The sequence below is a fragment of the Neolamprologus multifasciatus genome, chromosome 14, assembly GCF_963576455.1.
Source record: "Neolamprologus multifasciatus chromosome 14, fNeoMul1.2, whole genome shotgun sequence".
Lineage (NCBI taxonomy): Eukaryota > Metazoa > Chordata > Actinopteri > Cichliformes > Cichlidae > Neolamprologus > Neolamprologus multifasciatus.
Genome location: NC_140452.1, coordinates 24107308 through 24132284, shown reverse-complemented (window position 1 = coordinate 24132284; position 24977 = coordinate 24107308). Strand labels below are relative to the sequence as shown.

General features: G+C 38.9%; 3 protein-coding genes and 1 pseudogene across 9 annotated transcripts in view; 3 read left to right on the top strand and 1 right to left on the bottom strand.

Moving 5' to 3' along the window:
- Positions 1–22885, top strand: part of LOC146504112 (uncharacterized) — a 31863-nt gene extending 8978 nt beyond the window's left edge. Inside the window, exon 11 of the mRNA XM_085130502.1 lies at positions 21998–22885. Coding sequence (XP_084986628.1) covers positions 21998–22181 — 184 coding nt within the window. The 3' untranslated portion in view covers positions 22182–22885. The remainder of the gene's footprint in view (positions 1–21997) is intronic.
- LOC146504114 (uncharacterized) lies at positions 429–16510 on the bottom strand. Of its 7 annotated transcripts, none has more exons than XM_085130496.1 (24): positions 16143–16509; positions 15806–15888; positions 15619–15704; positions 15372–15445; positions 14650–14738; positions 14489–14563; positions 14277–14370; positions 14001–14160; positions 13670–13806; positions 13374–13485; positions 12725–12842; positions 12259–12399; positions 11864–11977; positions 7300–11697; positions 6891–7100; positions 6567–6757; positions 5799–5936; positions 5314–5413; positions 2584–2782; positions 1915–2051; positions 1514–1807; positions 1266–1367; positions 864–1181; positions 429–672 (listed from the first exon to the last, which is right to left on the bottom strand). In XM_085130496.1, exons 2-24 carry the CDS (start codon positions 15842–15844, stop codon positions 649–651), a joined length of 7350 nt encoding a protein of 2449 aa, XP_084986622.1. In that variant the 5' UTR covers positions 15845–15888; positions 16143–16509; the 3' UTR covers positions 429–648. The 7 variants fall into 7 exon arrangements, with proteins under 7 accessions (XP_084986622.1, XP_084986623.1, XP_084986620.1 ...); XM_085130497.1 differs by having other exon boundaries at positions 13670–13809; positions 14001–14142; XM_085130494.1 differs by having other exon boundaries at positions 13670–13809; positions 16143–16508.
- Positions 18378–22043, top strand: LOC146504113 (uncharacterized). The gene is made up of 10 exons (XM_085130504.1): positions 18378–18621; positions 19665–19991; positions 20167–20265; positions 20368–20439; positions 20992–21090; positions 21211–21396; positions 21494–21541; positions 21637–21699; positions 21810–21839; positions 21930–22043. Exons 1-10 carry the CDS (start codon positions 18549–18551, stop codon positions 21986–21988), a joined length of 1056 nt encoding a protein of 351 aa, XP_084986630.1. The 5' UTR covers positions 18378–18548; the 3' UTR covers positions 21989–22043.
- Positions 22885–24267, top strand: LOC146504111 (zona pellucida sperm-binding protein 4-like; annotated as a pseudogene).
- Positions 24268–24977: the final 710 nt, after the last annotated feature.

The window sequence follows — 24977 nt, the reverse complement described above, 5'->3', positions numbered from 1 at the left end:
TTCAGTGTGCACTCAGTTTTAGTATTTGCAGCCTATGAAGATATGTCCATTACTGGAAATCTAATACTGGATTTTATGACAAACAACAGTAATAAAATGTCTGTAGGAAATTTTAATATATTAGATCTCAATGACATTTAAAAACAGTAATAGTACTAAAGTAAGTCATCTTAATTCCTAACATTTACTCCAGGATCAAAGAATGCAGTCACTGGACGCTAATCTCAAAACATAAATAATAACTTTTTATGTAAGAAACCTTACAATCTTTGGTGAATTAAGCAGTTTTATTATTATTAATAATAATGATGATAATAATAATAAGCATTGGGTGCAAATTGTTGAGGCACTGACATGCCTCAACAATTTAGGCTTCTGTTCTGGCCATTTATGGCACCACCAGTGAAATGAAGAGCCTGAACTCCCAAATCATTGAGAAATTTATTTAAAAACAATCAAAATACAATTGCAGGTAAAAAAAATATCCATTTCCTGCAATACCATTTAAAATCGATTAACTGAGAAACATGTACATATAATACAAAGATTAAGAAGCAAAACAAACATGGAAAAAGAATGATGAACTGTTAAAAACAAAGTCCTGAAGAACTATTTGTGGGTGAACGGATGTGGGGGGTTGACCAGTCGTCAGACTTTCATCCTTCGCATCATCTATAAGTTTGAAAGAAAAGAAAAAGACAAAGATTAAACCAAAACTCAGGAAAATGCATTTCAGCAACACTGCTACAAAACAAGATTTAATAACATCTGAATACAATAAAATGTTGTTGCACATGTCAGAAATAAAAACAAAACCCTGTTCTGTTGCCCTTTCATAAACCACTGCAGTGTCAGATGTTTACCTTGCGAGCGCTGGCTGTCAATCCAGGAGACTTTGCAGATCTGCTGGCAGCTTGGGGAGATTTCCTCAATCCTTTCGTTACCACCTGAGGTGATTTAAAGTTTCCAGTTCTCCCGGCTTGTCTCACACCACCACGTGAACTCCCCGATGGCATTTTTTCCTGGTGCTTGCATGCGCTCGTCTGAGCAGGCGACTTCTTCAAGCTGTCGCCTGGGGATTTTCGTGCAGAGCTGCGCAGCTTGTTCAGATGTTTCTTCAGGTAGTTATTGCTTTTAGGGGTGTTTTCGATGGTGAACATCATTGACTGCCTCCGCTCAGCCTGAGAGTAATGCAAGTGAAACTTAGCAAAGCGCTCAAAAACAAAGTTTTGTCACAATTTTGTGTGAGCTAAAATTACACTCACTGGGCTGAGGGCAGCACGAAGAGTAGAGCTCGAAGGACCACTGCTCACGCTCCTGTTTTTCGGGGTGAGTGGACGAGGGAAGCAGCTGGCTTTCATCTTTTTCTTCAGTTTGAGATAAAAAGCAAACATGAAGTTACATTTTAAACGTTTTTCTACTTATTTTGGATGACTATTCAATAACTATACAATATACTCTCCACCAGTAATAGTATACCACAGTTTCCCGTTCATGGTACTGTTCAACCAACCTCAGGTGAAGTTTGGTGTAGGGACAATGTGGATGAAGGCTGCTTTGTGCCTTTCGGGCTCCTCAGCTGATAGGAGCTGGCGGTCCTTGAGGGTAGCTGGCCTGGCATCAAGGACAGACGGTCGGAGCGAGTGCCGGCAGCAGCACCCACCTGCCCCAACATGAGTGACTGTCGATGTGAGATGAGGGAATCCCGCAGCTGGCTTGGAACCATGGATGCTCGGCGGATTGTGTCTGACGGATCACCTGTACGCAGCTCTTCATCTGTAAAAACCAATGGACCGCTCCTTCCAGTCTAGAAGAAGAAAGAAGAAAGATTTTAGTGCATTCAGTATACAGACGTTCAATTAGGAACAAACACACTATCTGAGAAATGTGGCATCCAAGTTCTTCTCTTATCACCTCAGACTCAACAGGGTAGCTGCTCTTTAGGTGAGGCAGACAGGCCTTGTTCCTGGACTGGAGCTCCGCAATCCTCAGCCAGTCTTCAGGTCCACCATCAGGCTCGTTTTCTGCTCCAACGCAGAAGGTACTGGTGGCTTAAAAGAAACAGATGAAGCAAAACAGTTACACATACACACAAATCTCAGATTTTACAGTTATTAGTTACTATGAACGTGCAGCTCCAATTTCAGCTTCCACCAAAAACAGTGATTCCCAAAGTGTGGGCCAGCGTCCCCTTATGGGCCACAAAGGTACTGCAGGTGGGCCACATCAGTAACAGAAATTTAGCTTGAAATCACCCACAAATACAAGTTACATACTTATATAAATTTAGTTATATAAAATGTGAATTATAACTAGTAAAGGGAGGTGGTTAGTAGAAATTATTTTAATTAAATAATCTTTACATTTGTAATAACTGTAATTATGATTTCTTCCATAATCAAGCAGCCCAAGTTGCTCCAACTATACAGTAATTGAATAATGCAATAACTGCATTATGAATAATGCTGTTTCTCTCTGAAGGCTCATTAGAATTACGATTTAAAAACTCCAAACTTAAATGAAATTCCATCAGGATTCTGCAACTCTTTCCTTTCAGGAGGGAAAACTGATCCTTTTACTCACGCTGTACATGGATGGTGCTCCGTCTGTACCCTGGAAGCCCAATGAGTTGGTCGCTGGCAGAGCTGGTCCTTCTTGCGGGAGTGTCAAACAGCTCCATAGACACGGGCCGGGCGGAGTTTGCATTAGCAAGGTTTGGCTGGGAGCGAGCTGAAGCCAGGCTGTAGAAGGTCTCATCAGCTTCACCGCAGCCCGGGGTCTTCTACCCAACAGAAATCAACAGTCACAACTACAGTAATACTTGGATGGAAGTTTTGGGATATTTAGAAGGGGAAACGTTGGACCCCTTAAATGTATTGTTAAGGTGCTGCGGTCAATTATTATGTGCTGCCAACAAGCAAGTGATGTACACAAAGATCTATTAGTCAACTAATCTTTTAGTATGATAGTTAAAACTTGAGACAGTGATTCCTTGTTAGAGAAAGGCATTCAATTCAATTCAATTCAATTTTATTTATATAGCGCCAAATCACAACAAATGTCGCCTCAAGGCGCTTCATAGATACAGAGAAAAGCCCAACAATCATATGACCCCCTATGAGCAAGCACTTTGGCGACAGTGGGAAGGAAAAACTCCCTTTTAACAGGAAGAAACCTCCGGCAGAACCAGGCTCAGGGAGGGGCGGCCATCTGCTGCGACCGGTTGGGGGTGAGAGAAGGAAGACAGGATAAAAGACATGCTGTGGAAGAGAGACAGAGATTAATAACAGATACGATTCAATACAGAGAGGTCTGTTAACACATAGTGAGTGAGAAAGGTGACTGGAAAGGAAAAACTCAATGCATCATGGGAATCCCCCGGCAGCCTACATCTATTGCAGCATAACTAAGGGAGGATTCAGGGTCACCTGGTCCAGCCCTAACTATATGCTTTAGCAAAAAGGAAAGTTTTAAGCCTAATCTTAAAAGTAGAGATAGTGTCTGTCTCCCGAATCCAAACTGGAAGCTGGTTCCACAGAAGAGGGGCCTGAAAACTGAAGGCTCTCCCTCCCATTCTACTTTTAAATACTCTAGGAACAACAAGTAGGCCTGCAGAGCGGGAGCGAAGTGCTCTAATAGGGTGATATGGTACTACAAGGTCATTAAGATAAGATGGGGCCTGATTATTTAAGACCTTGTATGTGAGGAGCAAGATTTTGAATTCAATTCAGGATTTAACAGGAAGCCAATGAAGGGAAGCCAAAACAGGAGAAATATGCTCTCTCTTTCTAGTCCCTGTCAGTACTCTTGCTGCAGCATTTTGGATTAACTGAAGGCTTTTCAGTGAGTTTTTTGGACATCCTGATAATAATGAATTGCAGTAGTCCAGCCTGGAAGTAATAAATGTATGAACTAGTTTTTCAGCGTCACTCTGAGACAGGATATTTCTAATTTTAGAGATGTTGCGCAAATGGAAGAACGCAGTCTTACATATTTGTTTAATATGTGCGTTGAAGGACATATCCTGGTCAAAAATGACTCCAAGGTTCCTCACAGTGTTACTGGAGGCCAAGGTAATGCCATCCAGAGTAAGAATCTGGTTAGATACCATATTTCTAAGCTTTTCAGCGCCGAGTACAATGACCTCAGTTTTATCTGAGTTAAGAAGCAGAAAGTTAGTGGCCATCCAAGTCTTTATGTCTTTAAGACATTCCTGCAGTTTAACTAATTGGTGTGTGTTATCTGGCTTCATGGACAGATAGAGCTGGGTGTCATCTGCATAGCAGTGAAAATGTATGCTATGTCTTCTAATGATGCTGCCTAGGGGAAGCATGTATAATGTAAACAGAATTGGTCCTAGCACTGAACCCTGTGGAACTCCATAATTAACCTCAGTGTGTGAAGAGGACTCTCCATTTACATGCACAAATTGGAGTCTATTAGATAGATATGATACAAACCACTGCAGTGCAATACCTGTAATACCTACAGCATGTTCTAATCGCTCTAATAGGATATTATAGTCAACAGTATCGAATGCTGCACTAAGGTCAAGAAGGACAAGCACAGAGATGAGTCCACTGTCAGAGGCCATAAGAAGATCATTTGTAACCTTCAATAAAGCTGTTTCTGTGCTGTGATGAACTCTGAAACCTGACTGAAACTCTTCAAATAAACCATTCCTCTGCAGATGATCTGTTAGCTGTTTGACAACTACTCTTTCAAGGATTTTTGATATGAAAGGAAGGTTGGAGATTGGCCTATAATTAGCTAAGACTGCTGGGTCTAGAGATGGCTTTTTGAGTAAAGGTTTAACTGCAGCCACCTTGAAGGCCTGTGGTACATAGCCGATTATTAGAGATAGGTTGATCATATATAAGATCGAAGAATTAATCAATGGCAGGACTTCTTTGAGCAGTTTTGTAGGAATGGGGTCTAAAAGACACGTTGATGGTTTGGAGGAAGTAATTATTGAAGTTAACTCAGAAAGATCGATTGGAAAAAAAAGAGTCTAACTTAACATCAATGGAACTAAGAGTAGCTGTAGATAATATTACATCTGTGGGATGATTATTGGTAATTTTTTCTCTAATGATAAAAATTTTATCAGAGAAATTTTAGAAACTGGTTAAACGAAACAATAACAATAATACTAGTACACCTTCATCAGCATAGTGACTAAATTACATAAAGAGTGAAGTTGAAACACCTGTAATTTAAAAAAAATAAAAAATACAGAGAATATTAAAAATGAACCAATTTTATCAGTGTGTATTATTGTGAACATGCAGTAAGCGTGTGCGTTTCCTCCACCTTGGTCATAGTGATGTTTATAACCTGTGTGGTTCTGCGGCGTTTGACTGACGAAGTTGGATTTTTTTGGGTTGAATCCATAATTTCCTCTGCACCGGTCCTGGAGGATGGGAAAGAAAAGGAATTTGAAAATGAAAGATTTTGAAAGCAATTAAATCAGTATTGTTTCTAATACATGAAATACAATTTAGACACAATTATCTGTAAAATTGTGTCCTATTCAGTTTTATACATTAAAATTACATTTAAGAACAAATGTTAAAGGGTCTGAATAATAAATTATTTTACTACAGTAACCAGGAAATAAAGTACTCACTCCTTAAAGGAGTAAAGAGTTTCAAAGTGTTTCATAATCGCACAATATTAGGGGACAAGATATAATCACTGCTAATTCTTAAATCTTGTCTTGATAATAAAACACGTCTTGGTAAGATCACAACCAATCTAGGGCTAAAAATGTGTAAGGAGTATGACCACAAAAGCACCTCTTGACTTGTCTGGTGTTTATAGGAGTGAAGTACAAAGTTTCCAGTGACTCGGCCTTTAGACCCCGGCGTTTGGCTGCCAAGCGTTCTGAACTGCGAACAAGTGGTGTGCTGGATTCATCGGGCGCTGAGAGTTTTCTGAAAAGGTTTGTTTTTAAAAAAGAAAGAAAACAGTGTGCATTAATCACTACCCCCACTAAATCTTTCCAAATCCAATGTAACACTTTCACCTTCCACACAGTGAGTGTCTGCATGTATACAGTTGTTTTTGTGAGAACTACCACAAAGGTGATATTCAGAATTTTGTCTAGTCTAGTTGTCTAGAGGGACATATTGTGTTTTGTCAGTACTACAGTAGTCATGAAACATCACAGGTGTGTCGTTGGGATTGAAAGGAAGTTTGAGGATGTGTAGGAACACAGAGTGGAGGCATGTCAGAATTTATGGGCCACAGCCCCTGAAACATGAATATCAATTTGTCATCCCATTTGGATTCTTTTCCATTTGTAATGCATTACTGCAATCATCGTGTGAGTCATGTAATGCATTTTAGTCCAAGAACACACTGACTTCAGCTGGAGCCATCCTTTACAAGATGAGCTTCAGTTATCTGTTACTCAAGTCACAGCTTTTAAAAGATTTTGCATCTCCTCTTCTTTAAGGAAAAACAATCTTTTAACTTTGTTCTGTGTGTTTAATTTATTTTCCCGTCTGTTTGGTGAGCAAGTCCTACAAAAAGATTCTGAGAAACCTTAAGCCAACACTTACCTTGTGGAGTTTAGAGAGTCTTCCATACTGCTCTGGTCCAGGCTATCTGAGCTCATAGCTCTCTTCACCTGTGCTCTAGTGCAAACCCCCGAGTTTGAGTAAGGCACCTCAAAGAAACATGAGCTTGTTGCACTGCGTCCATTGGCATGAATCTTGTTCTGTACTCTTAAATTCTGGTCAGCACAGGCCAGCTGAAAGTAAAGAAATTGCGACAGAACAGGTTAAAATGCTAAAAAAAAAATTAAAAAAAAAAATGTGGTTTTAATTTCTTCTGTGTTTCTGCTTATTGTGTTCAATCATCATGCTTTAAACTGCAATACTAACCTGTGCCTCCAAGCTGGCCACCCTGTGTGAAAGTGTCTTCTCATTGGCTTGAGCCTTGTCCAAATCAAGCTGAAGTACTTTCTTTTCCATTATCATAGTGTGCATTTCACGCTCTTTAGCTTCAAGAGAAAGCTTGAGAGCATCCACTTCTTCTTGGCTTTTCTGGAGAAGCTGCTTCTTGCTGTTGTAATGATTTGCAGCCTTCTCCATCTGTGGTATTCAAAACACGTATCTTAATTTTCTAGTCCAGATCATTTATCTCACACACAAAAGAATTCTCATGAACAAAACAGTTATTATATTAAGAGATAAGCAGAAACAAAAATGATTACATTCTCAAACAAATCCAAACAGATGTTCAGTCACAAGCAGTAAAATATATTTTGTAACAGTTTCTGGTCACACCAACCTGAGCCTTGTAGTGTTCAGCAGCCTCCGATTTAGTGGCAAGCTGTTCCTGCAGATCTCTCTTGATTAGCTCAATTTCTTCTGCTTTCTCTCCCTCTTTCAGCAATTTCTCATTCTCCATTTTCAGTATTTCCAGCTCTTGCTGCAGTACAGACTCAAGCTTTCGTGAGGCTACATTCTCCCTCTTTAGGGCCAGGTTGGCTTGGAGAAGTCTTTCCTTCTCAAAAACTATGGCTTCGTGATCTTTTTCTGCCTGGAGTATTCTAACCAAAAGCACCTGTTTTTCTTGGACAAGAGTCTCCTTCTCTTTGAGTGTGGTAACCTGCATCTCCTGCACATTCTCTTTCAACCTGATGTTAGCAGCTTGTGTTGCTTCATGTTGTGTCAACTCTGCAGTTGTGGATGCAAGTTGTTGCTGAAGGAGGTTTATTTGCTGAGCAGACTCTTGCTGAGTTTCAACTAATTTCTGCTCTTTGGCCAGAAGCCTTTCCACCTCCTCCTTCAAATCCTGGATCTCATTTTGGAGAACATAGGTCTGTTTGGAGCTCTCCTGTTTTATCTCAGCCACAAGTTTCTCACTGGCTTCAGCTTCAGCTTTTGTTTTTTGTATCACGTTAGCTTGAGCAGTGACCTCCTCTCTGAGTGTGTTTATACTTTGGTCTTTATCAGCTGCAAGTGTCTTGACAACTGACAACTCTGCCTGAAGGACTTTAACCTTCTCCTCTGCCTTTGTGAGAGACTCTCTCATGTCACATACTTGGTTTTTCAGAGTTTCGATCTCTTGTTCTAGCATGTCAGAGTGGATTGAGCCCTCTTTTCTAAGTGTGACCAGTTGTTCTTCTTTGGCCTCGACCTGCTCCCTCAGCCGCTTTACCTCATCTTCTGAGGTCATCATCATGTTTTGTAGAGAGTCCTTTTCCTGAGAAAACTCAAATTCCTTCTGTTTCAGCAGGTTTTCTTTAACCTGAGCCTGCTCTGTTGCAGTCTTCAGTGATTCATTCAAACACTGCACTTGACCCTGAAGACTTTGGATCTCATTCTGTAGAGCCTCTGACTCCATGCAGTTGTTGGTCTTCATCTCATCTACCTCAGCCTCTTTAGTCTGGATTTCCTGCTTCAGTCTATTTACTTCTGCCTCAAGAACTGAAATGTGTTTCCCAAGCTCTTCAATCTGCAAAGTGCTTTCCTCTTGTTGTTTGGTCATTAGAGCTTCTCTGGCTTGAGCCTGGTCCTTGGCCATCTCAAGAGAATGGGTCATGCTTTTTATTTGGTTGTTCAGATCATCAAGCTCTTGCTGCAACAATTCAGAGCGTATAGAGGCCTCAGTCTCTAGCAGAGCCATCTGTTCCTCTTTTGCCTGGACCTCATTTTTCATTCGCTTCATCTCTTCCTCAGAGGCAAAAAGTTGTTGCTGCAGTAGCTCTTTCTGGACGACGCTCTCCTGCTCCTGCTTTTCAAGCACAACTAGCTGCCTTTGAAACGCCTCCTCTGCCTTTGTGAGAGACTCTCTCATGTCACATACTTGGTTTTTCAGAGTTTCGATCTCTTGTTCTAGCATGTCAGAGTGGATTGAGCCCTCTTTTCTAAGTGTGACCAGTTGTTCTTCTTTGGCCTCGACCTGCTCTCTCAGCCGCTTTACCTCATCTTCTGAGGTCATCATCATGTTTTGTAGAGAGTCCTTTTCCTGAGAAAACTCAAATTCCTTCTGTTTCAGCAGGTTTTCTTTAACCTGAGCCTGCTCTGTTGCAGTCGTCAGTGATTCATTCAAACACTGCACTTGACCCTGAAGAGCTTGGATCTCATTCTGTAGAGCCTCTGACTCCTTGCATTTGTTGGTCTTCATCTCATCTACCTCAGCCTCTTTAGTCTGGATTTCCTGCTTCAGTCTATTTACTTCTGCCTCAAGAACTGAAATGTGTTTCGTAAGCTCCTCAATGTGCAAAGTGCTTTCCTCTTGTTGTTTGGTCATTAGAGCTTCTCTGGCTTGAGCCTGGTCCTTGGCCATCTCAAGAGAATGGGTCATGCTTTTTATTTGGTTGTTCAGATCATCAAGCTCTTGCTGCAACAATTCAGAGCGTGTAGAGGCCTCAGACTCTAGCAAAGCCATCTGTTCCTCTTTTGCCTGGACCTCATTTTTTATTCGCTTCATCTCTTCCTCAGACGCAAAAAGTTGTCGCTGCAGTAGCTCTTTCTGGACGACACTCTCCTGCTCCTGTTTTTCAAGTGGAACTAGCTTCTTTTGAAACTCCTCTTCTGCCTTTGTGAGAGACTCTCTCATAGTATTCACGTTGGATTTCAGAGTTTCGACCTCTTGTTCTAGCATGTCAGAGTGGATTGAGCCCTCTTTTCTAAGTGTGACCAGTTGTTCTTCTTTGGCCTCGACCTGCTCCCTCAGCCGCTTTACCTCATCTTTTGAGGTCATCATCATGTTTTGTAGAGAGTCCTTTTCCTGAGAAAACTCAAATTCCTTCTGTTTCAGCAGGTTTTCTTTAACCTGAGCCTGCTCTGTTGCAGTCGTCAGTGATTCATTCAAACACTGCACTTGACCCTGAAGACTTTGAATCTCATTCTGTAGAGCCTCTGACTCCTTGCATTTGTCAGTCTTCATCTCATCTACCTCAGCCTCTTTAGTCTGGATTTCCTGCTTCAGTCTATTTACTTCTGCCTCAAGAACTGAAATGTGTTTCCCAAGCTCTTCACTCTGCAAAGTGCTTTCCTCTTGTTGTTTGGTCATTAGAGCTTCTCTGGCTTGAGCCTGGTCCTTGGCCATCTCAAGAGAATGGGTCATGCTTTTTATTTGGTTGTTCAGATCATCAAGCTCTTGCTGCAACAATTCAGAGCGTGTAGAGGCCTCAGTCTCTAGCAGAGCCATCTGTTCCTCTTTTGCCTGGACCTCATTTTTCATTCGCTTCATCTCTTCCTCAGAGGCAAAAAGTTGTTGCTGCAGTAGCTCTTTCTGGACGACGCTCTCCTGCTCCTGCTTTTCAAGCACAACTAGCTGCCTTTGAAACGCCTCCTCTGCCTTTGTGAGAGACTCTCTCATGTCACATACTTGGTTTTTCAGAGTTTCGATCTCTTGTTCTAGCATGTCAGAGTGGATTGAGCCCTCTTTTCTAAGTGTGACCAGTTGTTCTTCTTTGGCCTCGACCTGCTCTCTCAGCCGCTTTACCTCATCTTCTGAGGTCATCATCATGTTTTGTAGAGAGTCCTTTTCCTGAGAAAACTCAAATTCCTTCTGTTTCAGCAGGTTTTCTTTAACCTGAGCCTGCTCTGTTGCAGTCATCAGTGATTCATTCAAACACTGCACTTGACACTGAAGAGCTTGGATCTCATTCTGTAGAGCCTCTGACTCCATGCAGTTGTTGGTCTTTATCTCATCTACCTCAGCCTCTTTAGTCTGGATTTCCTGCTTCAGTCGATTCACTTCTGCCTCAAGAATTGAAATTTGGTGTCTAAGCTCCTCAATCTGCAAAGTGCTTTCCTCTTGCTGTTTGGCAATTAAAGCTTCTCTGGCTTGAGCCTGGTCCTTGGCCATCTCAAGAGAATGGGTCATGCTTTTTATTTGGCTGTTCAGATCATCAAGCTCTTGCTGCAGCAATTCAGAGCGTGTAGAGGCCTCAGTCTCTAGCCGAGCCATTTGTTCTTCCTTAGCATGAATATCTGCATTTAGCCTCTTCATTTCTTCTCGAGATGCTGTCTTCTGCTTCTCGAGTGCTTCCATATGTTCAGCACTTTGTTGTTGAAGTAGCTCTATTTGTTGGACATTCTCTTGTGTGGTTTTATCCAGTAAGTCTTGCTTCACATGAATTTCCCGCTGCGCTTGTTTGAGAGATGAACTAAGGTCTTCCACTTGAGCTGTTAAGATCTGGATTTTGTCACTGAGAGTTTCTTGCACATTAGACTTCTCAAGAAGTAACTTGGCAAGCTCTTCTTCTTTGGCTTGAATTTCATCTTTGTTTTTGTTAGTTTCATCTGTAAGAATGTCAACTTCATCTTTGAGACTGTTAATTTGCTGCTCTTTAACAGCCAACAGAGAAGTAGCAGCAGTTAACTTTGTCTCAAGATCATTCACCTTTTCTTCAGTCTGACGAAGAAGATCTTCTTTTGCTTGCTTAATTTCCTGTAGTTTTTTAATTTCTTGTTCACAAGCAGCAATATGCTGTTGTAGCCTGTCTGTCTGCTCATTTTTTTGCTGCTCAACCTGCTCAAGCTGAAGCTTAAGGACTCGGATCTCTTCCTGAAGAACTCCCCTCTGCTCATTTATCTCCCTAATTTCTTGGTGGCATTCCTCCAGTTGCTGAGTTTTAGCATGAATCTCCAGCTCAGCCTTTTTCAGGGAGAAATGTGTAGTCTCTAGCTCATTCTTCAAAACCCTGATTTCAGTCTCCAACATTTCTCTCTGGCAATTTAAGAAGAACCAACAATTATAATCAATGAAGTAGAAAATAAAATTTCCTAACTTAAACTGAAAATAAACAATTCAAGATGTTTATCGCTTACCATAATATTTTATATTTTTTCAATTAAGTTTGATTTTAAAATTGTTAGCTTTTACATATAATTACCTCTACTATGGGTCCCATATTTTCCCCTACTTCATCCTTACTGGCCTTGCTTATTTCATCCTCCAAACAGGAAATCTTTCCTTGAAGGATTTGAATTTGTTCTGTAAGGAGTTCCTGAGAAATGAGAAAGGAAGCAGCTTACAGTAAATTAATTTGTATAAAACCCAACATTTAATGAGATCAATGGAGAAATAAGATTACTTACAGTCAACACAAAACTAATATAACTACTCTTCTTTATTTATAATAAAATAGGCAGACATGAGCATTTAAATGTGCTTTTCTTCTGAGTCTTTAACAGACATGATGTTTCCTATTCATTGTCCTTTTTGCATTCAGATTTCTCTGAATGATACAGGAATGCATGTTAAACAATATCTCTTGTGAATCTATACCTTTTGAGCAGTTGCTTGGTTGAGCTCAGACTGTAGATGGTTTCTTTTGTTTCTCCACTCCTCCTGAGCAGACGTTTGACTTTCCGTCAGTCTACCAACTTCTGTCTCAAAGGCGGCAAGCTGTGAGTACACAGCTTTCACCTGAGAAAATGTTTAAAAAATAAAAAGGTTTTTCAAATCCATGTTTTGATCTCAAAACTGACACAAAAAACTGCTCAAGACTCCTCAAATTTCTTCTAGTGCAACACTCTCCAGAAACATGAAATGCACATGACCTTTACTGAATCCTGTCATGAGTGAGAATTCACTCACATCACAGATTTGCCTCAAAAGGTTTGGAAGCCATAACAGCAGACACGGTCATTAGATCTTTACTGTAAATAAGAGACCCTCAAGAAAAAAACAAAACAAAACAAACAACAACTTAAAAAAAAAAACAAAAACAGAATATTTTGCATGTTATTACCTGAGAAGAAAGCACACCGTTTTCATCTGCAAGCTCATCCACTTTGCGCTCCATGAGTGAAGTGTTTGTCTTGAGGTCTTTATTTTGCTTCAGCATCTCATTAAGACGCTTCTGTAAGCTGGAAAATAAATAAATAAAAATGTTACTTTAAACACTTCTGTACAAAGGTCTTGAAGTACAGACTATTAGTCTGTTGTACAGAATTTAGTCTGTTGTTAGGGGGTTGCTAAGCAACATGATGACAAAATATCGTGTAACTTTTGTGGATAGAAATTAGATGTTATGGTTGTGATATTAAAATGATGATTTTATATTGTGTTATAGGTTGTTGATGGGAATCGAAACCCGGTTCTTGTTGAGAACCGGTTCCCACTGTTTCAATTAATTGGAAGCCGTAGGCTGTGAATCTCTTACGATCTCACTGTTGGGTTTGTAAGGCCATGTTACTCCTAAATTTCTATCTTGTTCCAAGAGAAGATATAAAACAAAGTTATAAGCTAATCGACCTGTGTGTTCTTCTTTTTTAAAACAAGAATCGATAAAGAATCAAGTTGTTAAACAGAATCGAAAAAGGAATCGGAATCGTGAAAGTCTTATCAATTCCCATCCCTAGTCATAGGTTCATAAATCACTGTTCTTGGGTACTTACTCATTGTTCTTGATCTCAAGCTCATTAATTTGTTCTTTGGTAACATGCTCCTGATCACCTTGTTCTTCCTTTAGTTTATCCAGGCGGTACTGCAACTGGTTAATGCGAGACTCTGGGAAAGAGAGAGAAAGAAAACCAAAGCACAAAGCAAAGTCTATTGAAAACATAACAAGCATAAAAAGCTTAAATGAAAATGCAGACAATCTTAGACAAATATGAGTGGTGCTTTAACAAGAATTTTGCCATTTCTCATATAAGTCTAACAAAATGCAAACCATACATTCAACAGATAGTACCTCTTTGTTCAATGAGCGCAATCTTGCTGGCCAGCTCCCTCTCCAAACTATCTCGGTAGTCTCGCTCCTTGATCATCTGTCGCTGCATTTTCCTCAGCTGAAATTTCGGTGTGTTCATTACATCCTCCAGAGGAGAACTGCTGTGTGAATTAAGCAGATCAGAAAGGTAAAGATTTTCAACGAAATGATGACAACCTGTGGATTTTCATCATGTATATTATAAGATAATGTAATACGAGGAAGTTTGGATTAACATAACCCATAAAACTGTCTTATATCTTTAAATGAATATTGTAACATAACCTGAAAATATTTAAGTCAAATCTGGTACCTGACTGAAGAAGAAGCCACAGTTTCTATGTCCACAAATTTAATTCTACTGGTTCGGTGGAAGAAAGGAGACTCATCACCCAAGAAGGAAGAGATGCTTGACATGTTAGTACCAGAGGTGGCTGCTGATTGCTCAAATATTTCTTGAGAGAAAGTCAAATCTGAGACAAAGATTGCACGATAGAGTCAAGCCAGTTAGTTTGTTTGTTTTGCTAAAGACTTCTTATTACAGTCTACCTCGGAGGGGAAAAACAAAAGTGACATATTTGTGACTTACGTTTTCCTCTCAGATGAGCGTCAAGTTCCTCGCTCAAATAAACACAACCCTCACTCTCCATCACAAAGGAACTAGTTAGGTGTGCTAGTTCCCGCTAGCAGAGTGGGAATAAATAAATACACAGAATTAAAAATAATAGCACCAAGCAACTCATGATAAATGAGATGAGATGTATAAGTGTGACCACAATACACCAGCAGCTCCCAGCTTACCTCCACATCGCAGTCCAACATGTTCAGAGTGCAGTGGTCATTCATCATATCATGGTATACAAGCAACAAAAGCACCTAGTGATGTTGCAATAAAAAAGTATGATAAGTGCTTTCTTTGGGCCTTTGAAAAGAAAAATGAAAAACAAGAGGAAGTTTTTTACCTTTGAAATTTCAGCTGTTAGGCTGATGCCATCTCTAATGTGGTCCCAACGCAGAGAAGAGCTCTTGCTTGTATTAAATCTGCAGTCCCCTAAACAACAAAACACACACATGCTCAGGTCAGTAATATATTTATCACACATTATAATAAAAATGGTACCAGTGAGGAAGTTTTACAGTGAGGCTCAGGAAGAAAAGCCAATCATCTTTAAACATGAAGGTCAGTTGCTCACATACTGAAGCGTCCTTGTGCAAGACACTAAACCCCAAACTAACACTTATCCACTAGAGTTAATGTGTGTTATATGAATGAGTGAATTTGGGTTGCAGGCTAAAACACGCCCTGTAACAGTAGAAAAGTGTTAAATAAGTAGCAGTCCATCTACCAGGACACAATCTGGATCCCACCCAGGAATGCAGGGTGTGTCCAAAGGTGCAAAATATCTGTTATTTAAGGGAGAGAAAACAATGTGTTTAAAGTAAGGATGAGCTCTAAGTTCCTATATCAACACTTTCTGAAATACAAAGCGGTTTAAGCCCGATCAGACCATGAAATCCCCTTTGATCATATGTACTTCAGTCATTGGTTTGGAACAACATAAGCCTCAATAAGCTACAGTGCTGTGATTCACCAGCTGGATCCTTTATTACATATATCTTGTATTAATATCACACTCGTTCAAAAAGACACTCTTTTAAGAAGTCTCTCCAGAAAGAAACTCACTTTCTAGAAACTCTGCAATGACTCTGAACCGATCCTCAGTTGCATCATTTAGACAGGGGATGGGCTGCTTTTTCCTAAAATGACAAAGAAAAAGAAGAAAAATATAATAAAATAAAGGTTTACTGCAAGGAAGTAGGAGCTCTATATTTTCCAAAAGCACACAACAAACACGTTTAACACCCTGTCAGTCGCTGACACTCCCTGTTTACACAAGCTAAACATTAAACCGCATTGCCAGCATACTTACAACATATAAACAAGTCTAAGTAAGATCACTCCGTCCTGCAAGTCATCGATGGTCAGCTCTGAGTCACAGAGTTTTAAACTGTTCACCTATAAAATTATAGTTTGGAGAGAAAAAAACAAAACAAAAAAGGGTTAAAACTAAACATTAGTGCAATCATTTCACCGTAATGTCCACTAACATAACTTACCCAGGCAAGTAAAGACTTTACAGCCAAGTTCATCTCCATCTTGGCTGACCCTTTATTCAAAAAGGGGATTTGCACTCAGGAAACTATAAAACAAAAAGCTATGTTAAATACTTGCAAGCTATCCAATTAGAACCGATTAACATTGTTGCACGACATTTTTTAACTACTACTACTTAACAAGTACCTGACAATAATATCTACACTATGTTTCAGTAAAGTTATTTTGACCATAATGTTTTAAAGCACCAGCTGCCGACCTACCGTTGCGCCGATATAGAGCTGCCAAAGGGTTCAGTAACGTCTATTAAGTCGAACGGTAGTAAAAATCGTGACTCACCTTAAAGGTTAGCAATTCTTGCCACTTGTACAGCAGTAGTCTGTAGTGTAGCTCATTAGTGTCTGAAGATACGCCTGACTGTCTACAGTACATAGAGTTACTGGTAGAAAATAAACAGTCCCATGTGAACTAACACCAAATTCAAAAAGAGACGAAGAAAATTGAACCAGCCAATCCGTTTACACGTATACACGCGTCTGAAAAATAGGCAAAGTTGATTGGTTTACAAAGCGGAAGTTGTGCTCGATCATGTCCGGGCAACACAGGCACTGCGGAAAAGTTAAATAAATAAATTACATCCTATCTCATTTTTAAACACTTTATATTGACCTCCATGCCAAGTGACATGAGTTACGGAAAACGGCGAAGGAGAATTTGTAAGGGCGTAGAGAACCGCGGCGTTCGTTCGGCGTCTCATGTTGATGACGTTTGCCAAGGTGAAACTACAATCTTCCGAGGAAGGACTACAAGCGCAGCTGTCAAAACGAAATGATGACTTTTGTTTTGGGTCACTATTGTTAAAACGTGGAAAACCCAATAAAACATAGATCCTTACAATGGATGGAATAGAAAATAAATATATACACTCAGTGGACACTTTATTGGGTACACTTTGCTAGTTCTGGGTGAAACTACAGAAATACTTAAATGCTACCTGGCAGAAATTTAATGAGATACTGGAGTGTGGAAAAATCCCAGTAGATCAGCAATTTTTAAAATACTCAGAGCCATCATTCAAAGCTATTTAAATTATCTTTCCTTCTTATGCTGATTCTTATGTGATTGTCTGGTTACATATTTGTATTAGCGAGAAGTTTTAATTTGATTGTCTTTGATACCAAGTGAACATTTTTGTCAAAATACAAGACATGTTCCCAAGAAGTATCAGTGGCACTGAAAATACCTGAATTTAAAGGTTAAGAGATGTAGCCCAATAATTTTATCCTTACAGTTTGTGCAAAAGCCCAAGTTTTATGTCTTGAATTAATTACATTCTCCATTTTGTAGACAAATTATGACTTGTAGAATAGCTGAGAGCCTGCAGGTGGCAGGCTAAACTATAATGACAATGTTCATATGACATTTTCTTTAAATGAGAGATTCGGCACAAGCTTTTACAGTAAACAGAGGTGAGAGGTGAAAAAACACATTTCTCAGCACTATAGGTATATAATATACTATTTAGTTACTTCTGGTTTTAAACTACACCATTTGACATTTTATTTTATTTTTTAATCTATTAGTTATTATATATTTTTATATTTTTTGGTATGATGTCCGGAGGTACCAAAGAAGTTAAAATGTTTGATAAAAGGGCCTGAAATCTGACTTTTCCTGTGATGAAAGTGACTGTTTTAATGTTAAGGTTGGACTCCTGTGACCCTGTGGGACTTATTTCAGTCAAAAACTAAGGACAGCTGCCAGTGACAGATAAAGGAAACACACATGGCTTCAGCTGGTTAACCTATGACCTGATAGATTAAGTCCCTTTATTTTGGAATTGTGAATCTGTCGTTTACCAGCTCTTTAAATTCATACAGACTGGTAATTCATACCACACAGTGACAGAAAAACACCTTAGACATATTTAAATATAATCCTAACCCACGAATTCTCAAAACAGAATCAGCAAAATTAGAATTGAGGTGGCACTGAACCTTGACTGACTTGGAAACTTTCCCAACCTTGTGAAACCTTAAACCATGACAAAACACTGCAGAGGCGTGGATTTGAGTGACAGAGGCAGTGACCTTTATTTACTTACAGATTACCAAACCACACCAAGTATTAATGTACATTTAAACAATTCTACAAAAGCAACCAACAAAATGTGAACTTACACAATGTTATATCATGATAGTTATATTAAAGTATACTCTATAATAGATTAATATTAGAATTTTTATATGAAAATTTAAATCTGGCTGTAAAGCATGGCCCATCTCAGAGTCTTTGTCTATTGCTTAGTAACTGAAATTTTGATTAACCAATTCACTTAAAACACAACACTCGGATCTTATGTTGATTAAAAGAAAACCTGCACATGACATTGCACATGACAATGATCACTTCATATATTTATCTTTCTTTGTGTCTCGTACTCCGGAAACATCAACATCATTTCCACAGGAAGTGGTCTGAAGCAGACTTTTGCATCAGGTCCTTTCTGCTGTCTGTCAAAAGTACATTATCACTGTTTGAAAGATATTCTTTTAGTCATTTGGGTTCATTTGTTTGTTTTTTTCCATGACTGCTGCTCAGTTACAATAATGGTTGTGTTAATCTGGCTGCAGTTAATATAAAGAATTTTTTCAAAGAAGTGAAACTGGTGGTCTTGTGGTTTTGTTCCGTGATGCTTGAACAGGTTAATATATCATCGTCAGGGTGCTGCTCACACTGTACAAGATGGTGATGAAGATGCACGTTGCCAGGCGGACTCTCCTTTTTGCCCTGTGCTTCACTTGTGTGTCTTCAAATGGTAAGTTTTTTGTTTTTTTAAGAAATCTGAAAATATAATGTTAAAAATGTAAAAAATAATAACAAGTTTTAGTGTAATGTTTAGAAAAAATATGTCTACATAAGTCTGTCAGGTTTTCTTCCAATTCTCTCTTTTTTTTTCTTTTTTTGTAAATATTTGACTGAGTGAAGAGCTCAGAATCCGGCCAATGAAAGTATTTAGACCATTAAACTATCACTTAACTGTCATGTCAGGGTAAAATCTTCTATAAACTATGTTAGAGCAAGCTGGTTAAAACCAGTTGCAAAACTGGGACATGACATTGGATTTAAAAAAAAAGAGACATCTACAGAGTTAAATTAAATAATAAACTTGGTCTGAATGACCACCACATTCAGATGAGTCAGTTTAACCTCCAGGGATCCAATCATTAAAATGCTTAAATGGAAAAAAGCAGGTGAGGGATTCCAACCAGACCTCAGTGCGGAGGTGGGACAATCTGTTTTTCTCTGACAGTGACACATGGCAACTTGTGTTTATTGCAGAAAAGGTGAACTCTATGTCATGCAAAGGTATTTGCAGAGCAAATTCACAAAATAATAATATTATTAAATATTATTAAAACTATTCTGAAAACGAAACAAGGTAAACTTTCAGCGATCTAAAGTCTACCAGCAACCTCTTTTCTAAAGATGAAGTGATCTTAAGATCACTCATAACACCTGAAGAAAACACAAAGGAAATGTTCAACTTTGGTTTAAACTTAACTAAACTGTTGTTTATCTGCATTTTAAAGAGTATATCTGCTTGATTTTTAACTTTATTTTAACATTTGCATAAAAGATCTTTTTTACCTTGATATAGTAACACAGGGTCGTTTTTTTTTACCTGTGTGTGGGTGGGCCATGTAAGATTGTTAATGGTTTTAAAAAGCATGATTAAGGTTATCACTTATACATTATTAGTCTTTGTCACAATCACTTAGTTACATTTCAGAAATCCACATCCTTTAACGGAGTGACCTAAACTTTCTCTTTTGTTTCATTTTTCCCTTTATGATGAAGACTCCTGTGAACATTTAGGAGAAATCGGTGAAGAACACAGACTGAAGGTTCCACTTGGTTCATCTGTGCTTCTACCATGCAACATTCAAACAAGCAAGTTCAAATGGGTGACGTGGAACTACAGTGACTCAGGGCAATTGCTCAATCTCTCATCTGAAGGGCACGTTACATTCCTGGACCCCAGAAATGGCCGAGTGAAAGTCTTTCCAAACCAGGGCTCAGAGGGGAACTACTCTATCAGAATTGATGATCTTGAAAAGGCTGACATAGGATTTTACCACTGTATACAGGAGGGAAAATGTGTTAGAGTGGTGCTCGATGAAATAGGTAAGTGGATTTTTACTTGTAGATTTTAAGTTTATTCAATATTAAGCAGCAGCCTGTACTGTTTCTTCTGTCCTTGGATGACAAATGTCAAGACCCAGCACACACGAAAAGGACAAATAAACAAGTTTCTGTTTCCTGTGACATAGATCTTGTTAAACCACAACTCTTCATGCAGGTACAAAAATCCCATGGCTGGCGATCTACATCTGTGCTGGTGTGACTGCTCTATTTCTGCTGGGTACTGGTGGCTACTACACTTACAAAAAATGCAAAGGTGAGAATTGCCCTGTCTGAAATTTAAAGTCAAAGCTGAGTGTTTTAGTGATTGTTTAGGAGGCTCATTGTATATTGAACTCACTTTTTGATTCTGTTGTAGATATCCATAACAACAAAAGCAACAGCAAAGTAGAGAAGAGTACGGTCATTCCCAGTAGTGCAGCTGCTCCGGGTAAGCAACAATTTCAACTCTGTGTCACTCCAGTAATGTTCATTTGTTGGATGTAAACTAGGAGACATTTGAAATTTGTATTCACAGAGAATAACGTCTGCTTTAAAATCATTTAACTACTTTCTTACTGTTTAAAATTGTATGACAGATGCATAAAATACATTTAAACAAGTATCACTTTCATGACTATCCATTATGTTTAATGTTCTTGTGAATTTGCATTATAATATCAACAATATACATAACACACTATACAGAGGTAAAACTACAAAACATGTCTTTATCTATCAAATCATAGACTGTGTACTACCTTTCAGCTGTTCATTTATAGTTTTACAAAATAATTTGATGTTTTCAATCAATATCATTAAGTAACTGTTAGGTCAACTGTTAACCAACGTACTTTAAATGTGCTATTTCAACCATTTATTCACTCTTTGACAGTTATTTACATATTTAATTCATCCCTTTTTTGTTTGTGAATCTGTCTTCATGTTTAGCAGAGCCAAACAGAAGAGCTCTTTCAGTTACTCTGCTAATGTTTCACTGCAGGTCCCAGTGCCCCACCCGTAACAACAATCAACATACCAGTAGGTGTGCATGTACATGTACCACAGGCAGTAAGACCCTACACTCATGATCTTGTTTATGGTGAGTTTACTCATCTTTTTCTTCTCTTCTTCACTATTAAACAAACATTTTGAAATCATTGTATATCAACTGAAAAATGAAAAAAAAAAAAGTTCAGTATATAATGTTCTCAAACAATAGAAAACGATGACCAGTTCCCAACCAGTGCTGACCCCACCACAAGTAATCCACACGGAGCTGTGCAGTATCTGGACAGGACCCAGCCTCAACAGCCCGGTCAAAGCAGCGGTGGAATTTATCCAAATTTGGATCCGTTTCGCTTTGAAAGGGTGGAAAGTCAGAGAACCAAACATAGATTTCATTTAGGTGCTTAGAAAAAGTCAATATGCTTACTGCAGTTTGCATTATTGGTGACTTCTAAATTGTCACAGTGTGAAGTAACCATTTTCTCTTACCCCATTAGAGCTTTTCAGCAGATTACGGCCACCAAGTTTCAGTCAGCATTATTACGGTAGAATGAGCAATTCTAGTCATCTTTTATTTTTATAATGATGCTATCATCATTTCAGTTCTGTCTGATTTTGACTCATCCATTTTATTTCACAGTAAACCAACATGATCTCCGCAAGCAACACGCCAAGTCAAAGCAGGCGGAGAATCAAAAGAGAGGTAGTTTGAGTTCACTGAGTTTTCTCCAAATGATCAGAATTATTTGTCACTGTTTGAGAATAAGCACAAAACACTGACTTCTGTTCTTTCCTCACCTGTTTCTTTACCAGCAGGCCGCGAGAAGAAGAAAAACAAAGACAGTGAGTGCTGACTTCATCTGTGGGCATGTTAGAGATGGAATAACACTGTGCACTGAACTACTCTCCCGATTTCCACTCTTTCCCTCTCAGACTGTGAATACAAAAACCCGATTTACAACATGAGCACCGAACAGCTCAGCCAGCTGTAGAGAATGAAGGGCACGAATGAAGGAGTTTAAATCTCATTTGAGAATGAGGGCTACGAATTCTTTTCTATTTTACTCCTTTAAGGTGATCCATGTCTTCTTGTATTTGTTTGTAAGTGCGCTGCATTCCACTATTCTCTTGAATACTGTTAGAATAAAGTTCATCAGTGTCTTCACATATAAACTGATTGCATGATGATGATACTAAAAATGTCTTCTATTGATATGTTTACCACTATGTACAGAGTTGTGTGACTGTAGAGATGTGTGCTGTTTAAACTTACAGATTGTTGTATTGAGCCTGTGTGTATGACATTGAAATAAGACTTTCTAAAAAATAAAAACAGTTTTATTGCCTTTCCATTATTTTAAAGAGAAAAATTCAAGATGTTTTTTCTTAGAAACAAAATCCCGCGCCCCACACACACATACGCACGCAGTGACTGTAACTTTAACAAGTTGGGGGGAAACCCATCTTGAAAAACTGATAACACCAGAGGGTGACCACGAGATGCTCATGTTGTGTGGGCACAGACACCTCACTGTCAACTGGCTGCATCAGTTTGCAGATCACCTTCTGGTGGGAGAGGTGGCAATTAAAGCTAACAACAACCAGCCCTCGCACTCAGTCTAGGCAACCACGAGTGAAGACCAAGTTTATTCTGGTGACATTTACTTTCTTTTCACTGCCTATTCTGAAATGTGAAACCCTGGCTGTTTCAAAACTATTTCGAAACACTGTGAAAATCAAAAAGGTCACTTTGATGTGAGGAGTTCATGTCTCTCTATATATCAAAGATTAAATTCACAGATCTTTTTAATGGCCATTTACGTTTATGGTAAGTCATGCGCTGTCAATATGTACAGGTATGTAGCTTTCAAAGTGCGTGGAGCTTTGAAATGTTTGTTGTGTCTGTGCTTCTATTTCTATCGATTCACACTCAGATGACCACAGCGGATATTACCAAGTCACTGCTATAGCAAAGCAGCGCCACTACTTCCTGCAAGAAAGTAACAGCTTGATTATCTTAACAGTTGCATCCTGGGGATGTTTTGTGAGAAAGAAAAGTAAGATAAACCCATTGTTTATTCTTCTATAACAGTAAAAGGACTTTTATTTTCAAAACTTTTCTTTAACTCAACATAAATATAACACAAATCTAACCATTTTCATTGAAGCACGTGCCAGCAGTGGCAGAGTTGAGTCAGAAAAGTGTTGAGTCTTTGCCTCTAATCTGTGAAAGGAAGATGAAAGGTAATGCACAGAAATATCACAATATATTTTAGTTTCTGTTTATCAAATAATTCAAGCATGTTTTCCACAGAAGTGTCATCAAAGCAGTTTCTCTGCAGCAAAGATGGCTTCAACATTACCATACACAAGCATGCAACAATGCCCCCTCTGAATCCGGATACAGTCTGGATTCATTCTGGCCAAAATCCCAACTGTAAACCCAAGAAAAGATCAGCTGACGCCATCACTTTAATCTTTCTGTTCAGTGACTGTGGCACTCGGTCTATGGTAACCATCAGCCTTTAGAATGTAAATAATGTTATATTTACAGTGTGAGTTATTGCATGTAAATTAAGTACTGCACAGTGGTGGGTCAGATTGCAATATTACGTATTGGATCCCCATTGAAGTGAAACACTTCCCCCCGGAAAGGCTTCATAATTCATGACCCTCCTTTCCAGTAAGATTTGGACGATGACACACTTCACACTTTTTTTTTTTTAAAGATAGTTGTCACTCATTCTAGTTTCCTTTTCCTTTTGTCTCACTGTGCAGTGCAGCTTTGCACTAACTCAAATGACTCAACTAGGCATCAGGGTTCAGCAAAAAAAAAGTCAGAGCGCCCACTAAAACTGAGGAGCAAAGGAACAAGAACTGAATTGAGGATTGCCAAAAGTCAAAGTTTCATTCCTATTTTTGTATTTGTTAATATGATTAAAATGTGGTGGGTCTTACTCAGATATGTTTATCTGCAGATTCCTCATATAGGTCTTTCTATTCCCATTTTTACCATCCAATAGTAGCTGAGCGTGGCCAGCCCGTGTATGTGGAGCTGTTTGTAGTCAAACATGAGGACAGGGATTTTATTCTGCTGCTGGAGGACAGCTGGGCTACACCGACTGAGGACTCAGATGGCCCACAAAGATGGAAACTGCTGCAAGTTTCCAGTACAGAACTAGCATAATCCTCCATTCACAAGTGGTTTGTGGTTAGACTTTTCTCTTTTGTGAAATCCCCAACAGCTGTAGCTCCAGCAAACATCAGCTGATAGAAAGTAATATTAAATAATTTCTAACAACAGCTTATCAAGCTTAAACCTGCTGCTAGGGATGCAACGATACCAATTTTTTCAAACCGATGCGATACCGATACCTGGATCTGAGTACTTGCCGATACTGAGTACAAAAACCGATACTTCTACCACACACACACACACACACACACAAATGCAATTAATTGGAAGACAGGTTTTATTTTATTCTCTGCCGATAAAAAATAAAATCTTACTAAAAATGACCACAAAAATTTCAAGTGGAAAATAAGCACTTCTGTTAAATTATTGCGGAGTATCCACATTGTAATTTAACAAAATATCACTGAACTATTGGCACTGTCTCGACCTTTCTGAATAATAAATAAACACTTCTGTTTGGAATAAAATAAATACAAATTAGGTTTGAGAATAAAATAAACTTTTAAATTATTGCAGTGTCCATATTGTAAACAAACAAACAAAATAATGAAAGTATTTGGCATTGACAAACAAACTCCTCATCTGCCCGTGGATCATCAGTCCACTGTGCCGTTAAACTGAGGACTGACATCATGCACACACTGCTTGTCTTTACCTCTTCAGAAAGTTTTGGCACCATTATCTCCCTGATGTATGGGCGGCTGGGAATTTCCTATCGCAGCTCGAGTATGCTGAGAAGACGGTGCAATCCTATGCTTTCCACGACTGGCATTGGCTGGTCATCC

Bases quoted from the DNA above. Each gene is read 5' to 3' on its own strand.
- LOC146504113 (XM_085130504.1), top strand. From the start codon at position 18,549: ATGGTGATGAAGATGCACGTTGCCAGGCGGACTCTCCTTTTTGCCCTG. The intron at 20,440-20,991 runs GTAAGCAACAAT...GTTTCACTGCAG, and splicing joins CAGTAGTGCAGCTGCTCCGG to GTCCCAGTGCCCCACCCGTA. The intron at 21,700-21,809 runs GTAGTTTGAGTT...TTTCTTTACCAG, and splicing joins GGCGGAGAATCAAAAGAGAG to CAGGCCGCGAGAAGAAGAAA.
- LOC146504114 (XM_085130494.1), bottom strand. From the start codon at position 15,844: ATGGAGATGAACTTGGCTGTAAAGTCTTTACTTGCCTGG. The intron at 15,446-15,618 runs GTAAGTATGCTG...TTGTCATTTTAG, and splicing joins CTTAGACTTGTTTATATGTT to GAAAAAGCAGCCCATCCCCT. The intron at 14,371-14,488 runs GTAAGCTGGGAG...CCACTCTGCTAG, and splicing joins TGTTGGACTGCGATGTGGAG to CGGGAACTAGCACACCTAAC.